Source organism: Lichenostomus cassidix, chromosome 27 (assembly GCF_008360975.1).
Source record: "Lichenostomus cassidix isolate B80296 chromosome 27, HeHo_3.0, whole genome shotgun sequence".
Lineage (NCBI taxonomy): Eukaryota > Metazoa > Chordata > Aves > Passeriformes > Meliphagidae > Lichenostomus > Lichenostomus cassidix.
This window is the reverse complement of record NC_139507.1, coordinates 1994117-2003218: the sequence shown is the minus strand read 5'-3', so window position 1 is coordinate 2003218 and position 9102 is coordinate 1994117. Positions and strand designations below refer to the sequence as shown.

The following is a 9102-nucleotide window of genomic DNA, read 5'->3' as shown; positions in this document are numbered from 1 at the left end:
ATGTTGGATATTGTTGAAAAGACTCAGAGTGCCGAAGGGGAGATTGGGATGAGGAAAAAAGATTGTCTGGAATGAATGGTTGAAGTAATTAACTAATGAGTGCCTAAAGCAATGGAGTAGTAAGAGAGGCAAGCTCGGAGGGAATGGATTCATTGAGGAGAAGGGAAGAAGGCAGTGGGTGGAAAGGAGCAAGGGGGAGAAGAAGTGCCAGAGACAAATCCCGAGACCAGTGCTTATCCCTGGCAGACCCAGACAAAGCCCCAGCCCGGGCCCGTCACCGCCATCCCCACGCACCGAGCAGCACCGCGGCCAGTGCCTTCAGCTGCGCTCCACGGCACAGCCGCATCCCGCCGCGCTGCCGCCCGAGCAGCGCTGTCCCACTCAGCCCCAGCTCTCTGCTGGGACCGTGCTGCCTCCTCTCCGACATCTCCTCTCTGCCTCGCCCAACTCCGCCCCAGGACTGAGCCTTGCCCCGGCGCTGCTCGGGCTCTCGACGAGTCCTGTCAAGGAACGGAGGGGAGGCGAGCACGCTGGGAGTGGGGCTGCGGTCGGGTTTCTGCACGGCGGCAGGGGCGGGGCGCGGGGGGGGGTGTGACGGGGAACTCAAGGTTGATTTGCTGTGCACTCCCATTATCTGTTCCCTCACATCCCCCATTTGCTGTCTCCTGAGGACTCCTGAAATGTCCTTCAGGACATGTGTTGGTAACAATAGACAAGGCGCACGAGTGGCAGAGAAAACCACCGGGCTCTGCAATTCCTCTGGAGACACTCCCAATGTTTCAAATGAAAATAAACTAAGAATTCACACTTGTGTGAAACCACGCTTGTTGTAGCCTGCAACTGGCAGGAGCAGAGCGTGATGTTTAGAGCAGCTGGAAAAGGAGGGCTCAGGGAGCAGGGACTGCATTTCATTGCCTCTTCCCTGCACACATATCATGCAGGCTTCTACATCACTGTTCAACTGCATCCAGGCTCCTTCTGAATTTGGCAACCAGGTGAGTCTGAAGCCACTTCCCTTTCTGTTTCTCTTCCAAAATGATCCACTGTACAAACATCCCAGCTGATGTTTTCTTCTTCTATGCTGTGCCTGCTTCATGGCAAAAATATGGGGGGACATTGTGTTCTCAAGAGAGGCTGAAATGTGGCTGCAGAGGATCTTGCTTAAGAAATTACAAGGATGACACCCTGGGCTTTGCTGCTCTTTGCAGGGCAAAGAAGAATGTGTGGCTCCTTGCCAAGGCTTCAGCTCCCAACTCAGTCGAGGCCTTGATTGCTCATTTACCCTTGTGCTCTGTTTCCTGTCTGCTCCTTCTCCCAGGTGCACCTCTGACTTTGGGATGTGTCCTGCTACACCCTGTGCCTGCCCTGCCAGCCCTGCGGCCCCTGCCCACTGGCCAACAGCTGCAATGAGTGCTGTGTCAGGCAGTGCCAGAGCTCCAACGTTGCCATCCAGCCCTTCCTCGTGCTGGTGACCCTGCCTGGCCCCATCCTCAGCTCCTTCCCACAGAACACCGTGGTGGGATCATCTACTTCGGCTGCTGTTGGCAACATCCTCAGCTGTGATGGAGTTCCCATCAGCTCCGGGGGCTATGACCTGTCTAGTATTTCCAGGCGCTACTATGGAAGGAGGTCCCTCCCCCGGACATGATGCTGGGAAAGCCCCCATCGAGACACTTCAGGGAACTCAGAACATGGTCCTGGGTAAAGGATGGGCATTTTCCAATGTTGTCACCAGGACAGCTGCTAGGCTTTGCCTGTCCCTTTTCTTTGTTTACTTTGGCTCCCCTTGCCAGCAAGGGACCACCAAGAGCATCCTGGTGGGGACATTCTGTCTTTTCTTCCTCTCTGGGGCAGTTAGACAGGCACTGTGCAGGAACTTCTCCACTACCAAGGAGGACAGAGTTTCAGATGTCCGTGGGCAGGTAACACTGCTGTCCTCTAACAGGACCTCTGAGCTGGGAGATAGGGAAAGTGAGCAGAATGGAACTCCTGTAACCCAGAAGGAAGAGGTAATGATCTGCTGAGCCACTCAGATGCTCACAAATATTTGGGATTGGATGGGATTCATGCTTGGGAGATTATAGAGCTGGGGAACGACCTCATTAAGCCAGGGCTCAGAGGAGGGGAAGAGCATGGTCCGTGACTGCCAGTGGGATTTGCTGGTGTCGGTGTCAGTGTCAGTGTCGGTGCCACATCAGTGTCCATGTCGGTGACAGTGTCAGTGACAGTGTTGGTTTCACTCTCACTGTCACTGTGTCCCTGTCCCTGTCACTGTGTCACAGTCACAGTCACAGTCACAGTCACAGTCACTCTCACTCTCACTCTCACTCTCACTCTCACTCTCACTCTCACTCTCACTCTCACTCTCACTCTCACTCTCACTGTCCCTGTCAGAAGCTCCCCGGACGCTCGGGACGAGCAGGGCAAAGAGGCCCCGGCGGGCGGAGCGGCAGCGCCCCCTGCTGGCCCCGCCCGGCCCTGCCCGCGGCGGTTCTTGCCCGGCCGCAGCCGCGGCTCCTCTGCCCGTGTCCCCCAGCACGCAGTAATACACGGCCGAGTCCCCGCGCCGGGGCTGGGACAGGTACAGAGCGCTGGACTTGCGATCTGCCGACACCGACATACTCCCCGACTTGTCCGGCAGCTCTTTGAATCCCTTGTGACCGCTCACAAAGAGTTGAGGGCCTTGGCCTGGGAGCTGACGATAGAAATAGATCAAATCGTTGGTCTGGACACTTGGGTGCGAACAGCTGATGTTGATGCCGGTGCCCTCCGTGGTCTCCAATGACAGATCCTGCTGTACTTGGGCTCTGGCCACAGCCACTGCCTCAGAGAAAAGAAGAATCGCTTTCATTCAGGAGCAAATGCCATGCACGGGGAGAAGGGACAAGGCAGAGGAGGACAGATCCGAGCTAACTGGGATATATTATGAGAATAAAGCGTAGAGAGACTATCATTTGAGAGTGATTACCTAGAAAAAAACCGTATGTTGGATATTGTTGAAAAGACTCAGAGTGCCGAAGGGGAGATTGGGATGAGGAAAAAAGATTGTCTGGAATGAATGGTTGAAGTAATTAACTAATGAGTGCCTAAAGCAATGGAGTAGTAAGAGAGGCAAGCTCGGAGGGAATGGATTCATTGAGGAGAAGGGAAGAAGGCAGTGGGTGGAAAGGAGCAAGGGGGAGAAGAAGTGCCAGAGACAAATCCCGAGACCAGTGCTTATCCCTGGCAGACCCAGACAAAGCCCCAGCCCGGGCCCGTCACCGCCATCCCCACGCACCGAGCAGCACCGCGGCCAGTGCCTTCAGCTGCGCTCCACGGCACAGCCGCATCCCGCCGCGCTGCCGCCCGAGCAGCGCTGTCCCACTCAGCCCCAGCTCTCTGCTGGGACCGTGCTGCCTCCTCTCCGACATCTCCTCTCTGCCTCGCCCAACTCCGCCCCAGGACTGAGCCTTGCCCCGGCGCTGCTCGGGCTCTCGACGAGTCCTGTCAAGGAACGGAGGGGAGGCGAGCACGCTGGGAGTGGGGCTGCGGTCGGGTTTCTGCACGGCGGCAGGGGCGGGGCGCGGGGGGCGGGGGTGACGGGGAACTCAAGGTTGATTTGCTGTGCACTCCCATTATCTGTTCCCTCACATCCCCCATTTGCTGTCTCCTGAGGACTCCTGAAATGTCCTTCAGGACATGTGTTGGTAACAATAGACAAGGCGCACGAGTGGCAGAGAAAACCACCGGGCTCTGCAATTCCTCTGGAGACACTCCCAATGTTTCAAATGAAAATAAACTAAGAATTCACACTTGTGTGAAACCACGCTTGTTGTAGCCTGCAACTGGCAGGAGCAGAGCGTGATGTTTAGAGCAGCTGGAAAAGGAGGGCTCAGGGAGCAGGGACTGCATTTCATTGCCTCTTCCCTGCACACATATCATGCAGGCTTCTACATCACTGTTCAACTGCATCCAGGCTCCTTCTGAATTTGGCAACCAGGTGAGTCTGAAGCCACTTCCCTTTCTGTTTCTCTTCCAAAATGATCCACTGTACAAACATCCCAGCTGATGTTTTCTTCTTCTATGCTGTGCCTGCTTCATGGCAAAAATATGGGGGGACATTGTGTTCTCAAGAGAGGCTGAAATGTGGCTGCAGAGGATCTTGCTTAAGAAATTACAAGGATGACACCCTGGGCTTTGCTGCTCTTTGCAGGGCAAAGAAGAATGTGTGGCTCCTTGCCAAGGCTTCAGCTCCCAACTCAGTCGAGGCCTTGATTGTTCATTCACCCTTGTGCTCTGTTTCCTGTCTGCTCCTTCTCCCAGGTGCACCTCTGACTTTGGGATGTGTCCTGCTACACCCTGTGCCTGCCCTGCCAGCCCTGCGGCCCCTGCCCACTGGCCAACAGCTGCAATGAGTGCTGTGTCAGGCAGTGCCAGAGCTCCAACGTTGCCATCCAGCCCTTCCTCGTGCTGGTGACCCTGCCTGGCCCCATCCTCAGCTCCTTCCCACAGAACACCATGGTGGGATCATCTACTTCGGCTGCTGTTGGCAACATCCTCAGCTGTGATGGAGTTCCCATCAGCTCCTGGGGCTATGACCTGTCTAGTATTTCCAGGCGCTACTATGGAAGGAGGTCCCTCCCCTGGACATGATGCTGGGAAAGCCCCCATCGAGACACTTCAGGGAACCCAGAACATGGTCCTGGGTAAAGGATGGGCATTTTCCAGTGTTGTCACCAGGACAGCTGCTAGGCTTTGCCTGTCCCTTTTCTTTGTTTGCTTTGGCTCCCCTTGCCAGCAAGGGACCACCAAGGGCATCCTGGTGGGGACATTCTGTCTTTTCTTCCTCTCTGGGGCAGTTAGACAGGCACTGTGCAGGAACTTCTCCACTACCAAGGAGGTCAGAGTTTCAGATGTCCGTGGGCCGGTGACACTGCTGTCCTCTAACAGGACCTCTGAGCTGGGAGATAGGGAAAGTGAGCAGAATGGAACTCCTGTAACCCAGAAGGAAGAGGTAATGATCTGCTGAGCCACTCAGATGCTCACAAATATTTGGGATTGGATGGGATTCATGCTTGGGAGATTATAGAGCTGGGGAAAGACCTCGTTAAGCCAGGGCTCAGAGGAGGGGAAGAGCACGGCCCGTGACTGCCAGTGGGATTTGCCGGTGTCGGTGTCGGTGTCGGTGTCAGTGTCGGTGTCGGTGTCAGTGCCATATCAGTGTCCATGTCGGTGACAGTGTCTGTGACAGTGTCGGTTTCACTCTCACTGTCACTGTGTCCCTGTCCCTGTCACTGTGTCACAGTCACAGTCACAGTCACTCTCACTCTCACTCTCACTCTCACTCTCACTCTCACTCTCACTCTCACTCTCACGCTCTCCACTGTCCCTGTCAGAACCTCCCCGGGCGCTCGGGACGAGCAGGGCAAAGAGGCCCCGGCGGGCGGAGCGGCAGCGCCCCCTGCTGGCCCCGCCCGGCCCTGCCCGCGGCGGTTCTTGCCCGGCCGCAGCCGCGGCTCCTCTGCCCGTGTCCCCCAACGCGCAGTAATACACGGCCGAGTCCCCGCGCCGGGGCTGGGACAGGTACAGAGCACTGCTCCGGCCGTCCTCTGACACCGACAGCTTTCCTGCAATGTCCGACAGATCCTTGGACTCTCTAGCTATGAGTGCGAGGAATTCGGGGCTTTGGCCCGGGAGCTGACGATAGAAATGGATGTAATCCTGGATCCTTTTGGTGGGGTGTGAGCAGTTGATGTTGATACCGGTCCCTTCAGTGGTCTGCAGCCACGGGTCCTGCTGAACTTGGGCTCTGCCTGATGCCACTGTCGTGGAAAAAAAGCAAAAATCTCTAATCCTACATTGCCCTTGCGCACAAATCAAATGCCACAGAAGCAGGCAGGATCATAAAGATGTAATGAGGAAAACAATTCTCAGGGAATTTCAAAGTATGCAGGAAAGAAAGTGTCCATTAATCGTTTGTGGAGACATGAATGAGAGAATGATAGCAGGATTGCTGCAGTTACTGGAGAATAGGATGATGGGGCAGAATGAACAAAGGACACAAAGCAGCAAGGGGTAAGGACTGACTTCGTGAGCTGTAAAGATAGGAAAGGAATGTTTGTGCAGGGTTGGGCAAAGAAGAGACCCGAAGGAAGTCTGGGACAGAGAAGGGGAAGAGAAGAACGGGATCACAGTTCGCGGGAAGAGCCCCGTGAAGAAGCCAGGTAGGACGGCAGGGCCCTATTGGGACACCCCCCCCCCCAGCCGAGCCCGCACCGCCGCCATCCCTGCGCACCGAGCAGCACGGCAGCCAGAGCCGCCAGTCCCGTGCCCCGACACGGCCGCATCCCGCCGCTCTGCCGCCCGAGCATCGCTGGCCTCCTCAGCCCCGGCTGGCTCTCCTCTCCTCTCCTCTCCTCTCCTCTCCTCTCCTCTCCTCTCCTCTCCTCTCCTCTCCTCTCCTCTCCTCTCCTCTCCTCTCCTCTCCTCTCCTCTCCTCTCCTCTCCCTCTCCTCTCCTCTCCTCTCCTCTCCTCTCCTCTCCTCTCCTCTCCTCTCCTCTCCTCTCCTCTCCTCTCTCTCTCTCTCTCCTCTCCTCTCCTCTCCTCTCCTCTCCTCTCCTCTCCTCTCAACACTGACAGCTCCGCCCCCGCTGGGCTCAGCCCCCGCCTCTCACAGCACCAGCACAGTCAGCGACACAAGGACGTTTGGCATCGCCAGGGACAAGACACAGAACTGTCCCATCCCGCACACCACCGACACTGCACGGGAAGCACATCCACTCCGCCGTTGGCAGCACACAGGCGGCACGATTGCCAAGCCTCTCGCCATGCCCACGAGGCAAAGCTCCTCCTTTGGCTCTCTGCAGCCCTGCTGAGAGCGGCTGTATCACGGCTGGGGCGCAGGGCACGGGGGCTTCGAGCCGTGCTGAGGTCCCGACCGTGGTGACTCTCCTGAGGTTAAGTGAGCATCCAGGCTGCAGTGAAACTATTCTTGTTGGGCCTGAAATCAGCATCAGCGGAGCGTGAATTTTGGAGGGGCAGGAAAGGGAGTGCTCAGGTGATAGGGGCTGCATTTCAGTGTGGAGCCACACACATTTTGTGCTTTACACATGTCCGTGGAAACTGGGCTGCTCCAAGAGCACAAGAGGCAGGAACACACATCGTGCCTGGGCTCTGCTGAGGACAGCTAGGGCCAAAAACAGCAGGGCTGGAGCACTTTGTGAAAGAATAAGATCCTAGAGAAGCACAGGGCTGTTTTCTAATTTTTTTTAATATTTATTTTTTTTTTTTAAATTCGGGAGTTCAAAATGTGGAGATGTGTTAAAATAATGCTGAGGGACACAAAAGAAGTGTTAGCATGGATGGAGCCAAACTCATCAGACCATTGTACACACCTGGGGAGACAACTTCTGCTGAGCATCAGGGTGAGCTCAGGGTCACTTCCCCAAGCTCTGACTCACATAGACACATCCCCTCCTTCTTCTGGCTTGCTGCACAGCTGAGGAAGCTGGTACTAGAGCAAGGCATAAAAAAAAAACTGATGTGGTATTTGCAGGCGGTCTCGAAGGTGTGTCTCTGCTTCACCATGACTTGGCCATCTTCTTGAGTGACCGTGATCTGCCCCGTGGTGCCTAGAAGAAAGTGAAGGTCAGCAGCTCCACGGGGAAGGACTATGGGAAGCACAACGATGTGGATTCATCTGGAAACGACTCTCTGGTGGGCAGCAAAGGAAACAGTGGGGAACGGACAGAGAGATGACCTATCCTTCCAGTGCCTGAAATGCTCCTTCTGAGTTTCTCCCTCGTCCAGCAGCAGCCCCCGTGGCTTCCTCAGCCATCGGCATTCTGACCATTCCGTGCCTCTGGGGTCTCAGTCACGGCAAGGAGCTGCTCTCGCTCAGCGGGCGGGCGGAGCGGCAGCGCCCCCTGCTGGCCCCGCCCGGCCCTGCCCGCGGCGGTTCTTGCCCGGCCGCAGCCGCGGCTCCTCTGCCCGTGTCCCCCAGCGCGCAGTAATACACGGCCGAGTCCCCGCGCCGGGGCTGGGACAGGTACAGAGCGCTGGACTTGCGATCTGACGACACCCACAGCTGTCCTCCTATGTCCGGCACATCCTTGGACTCTCTAGCTATGAGTGCAAGGAATTCGGGACCTCGGCCCGGGAGCTGACGATAGAAATTGATGTAATCGGTGGGCTGGATTTTGGGGTGTGAGCAGCTGATGTTGACGCCGGTGCCCTCGGTGGTCTCCACTGACGGCCTCTGCTGTATCTGGGCTCTGGCCACAGCCACTGCCACAGAAAAAAGAAGAGTCACTTTCCTCCAGGAGTAAATGCTGTGCACGGGGAGAGAGGAGAAGGCAGAGGAGCACGGATAAGAGCTGAGATATATTCTGAGAACAAAGCATAGCGAGACTATTTCTTCAACATCAGCTGCTTGGAAATAAAAATGTATGTGGTTTGTTTCGGAGAAGAGTCAGAATGCAGAAGGGGAAATTGGGATGAGGAAAAGAGATTGGCTGGAATGAATGGATGCGTGGATGGATGGATGGATGGATGAGTGGCTAAAGAAATGGAGTATTCAAACAGGCAAGCTCGGAGGGAATGGATTCACTGACGATAGAAGGAATGACGGCAGTGAGCGAAAAAGGAGTGGGGAGGAAAAGCAGGAGTGCCAGAGACAAATCTCGAGCCCAGTGCTTAACCCAGGCAGAATTCGCCCCAGCCCCAGCTGCTGTCCCGGCGCAGCCATCCCCACGCACCGAGCAGCACCGCGGCCAGCTCTGCTAGCTGCACTCCCCGACACAGCCTCATCCCGCCGCTCCTCCGCGCGAGCATCGCTGTCCCTGCCAGCCCCTGCTCTCTGCTGCGGCCGTGCTGCCTCTTCTCTGAAGTCTCCTCTTCCGTCCTCTCCGCTACCGCCAGCTCCGCCCCGGGGCTGAGCCTTACCCCGGCGCCGCTCGGGCTCTCGCCGAGCCCTGCCAGGGAATGGAGGGGAGGCGAGCGCGGTGGCAGTGGGGCGACGGTCTGGTCTCTGCAAGGAGGAGGCATAGGGGCCGCGGTGTGTGACGGGGAACTCAAGACTGATTCGTCGTGTACTCCTATGATCTGTTTCCTCACATCCCCCC

At 56.5% G+C, this 9102-nt stretch overlaps 2 protein-coding genes and 2 pseudogenes across 2 annotated transcripts in view; 2 read left to right on the top strand and 2 right to left on the bottom strand.

The window, feature by feature from the left end:
• The window catches only part of LOC146426492 (uncharacterized), a 5634-nt gene extending 5003 nt beyond the window's left edge, over nucleotides 1-631 (bottom strand). The window contains exon 1 of the mRNA XM_085083306.1: nucleotides 295-631. Within this exon, the coding sequence (XP_084939432.1) occupies nucleotides 295-631 (337 nt within the window). The remainder of the gene's footprint in view (nucleotides 1-294) is intronic.
• A 304-nt stretch (nucleotides 632-935) lies between these two features.
• On the top strand, nucleotides 936-1648 carry LOC146426491 (feather keratin Cos1-2 pseudogene; annotated as a pseudogene).
• Nucleotides 1649-2248: 600 nt separating this feature from the next.
• Nucleotides 2249-9081, bottom strand: LOC146426489 (uncharacterized). Its single transcript, XM_085083304.1, has 2 exons — nucleotides 8737-9081; nucleotides 2249-2820 (listed from the first exon to the last, which is right to left on the bottom strand). Exons 1-2 carry the CDS (start codon nucleotides 9023-9025, stop codon nucleotides 2249-2251), a joined length of 861 nt encoding a protein of 286 aa, XP_084939430.1. The 5' UTR covers nucleotides 9026-9081.
• Nucleotides 3920-4632, top strand: LOC146426490 (feather keratin Cos1-2 pseudogene; annotated as a pseudogene).
• Nucleotides 9082-9102: the final 21 nt, after the last annotated feature.

Bases quoted from the DNA above. Each gene is read 5' to 3' on its own strand.
- LOC146426489 (XM_085083304.1), bottom strand. From the start codon at position 9,025: ATGCCTCCTCCTTGCAGAGACCAGACCGTCGCCCCACTGCCACCGCGC. The intron at 2,821-8,736 runs GTGCGTGGGGAT...TCTCTGAGGCAG, and splicing joins GCTGGCCGCGGTGCTGCTCG to TGGCTGTGGCCAGAGCCCAA.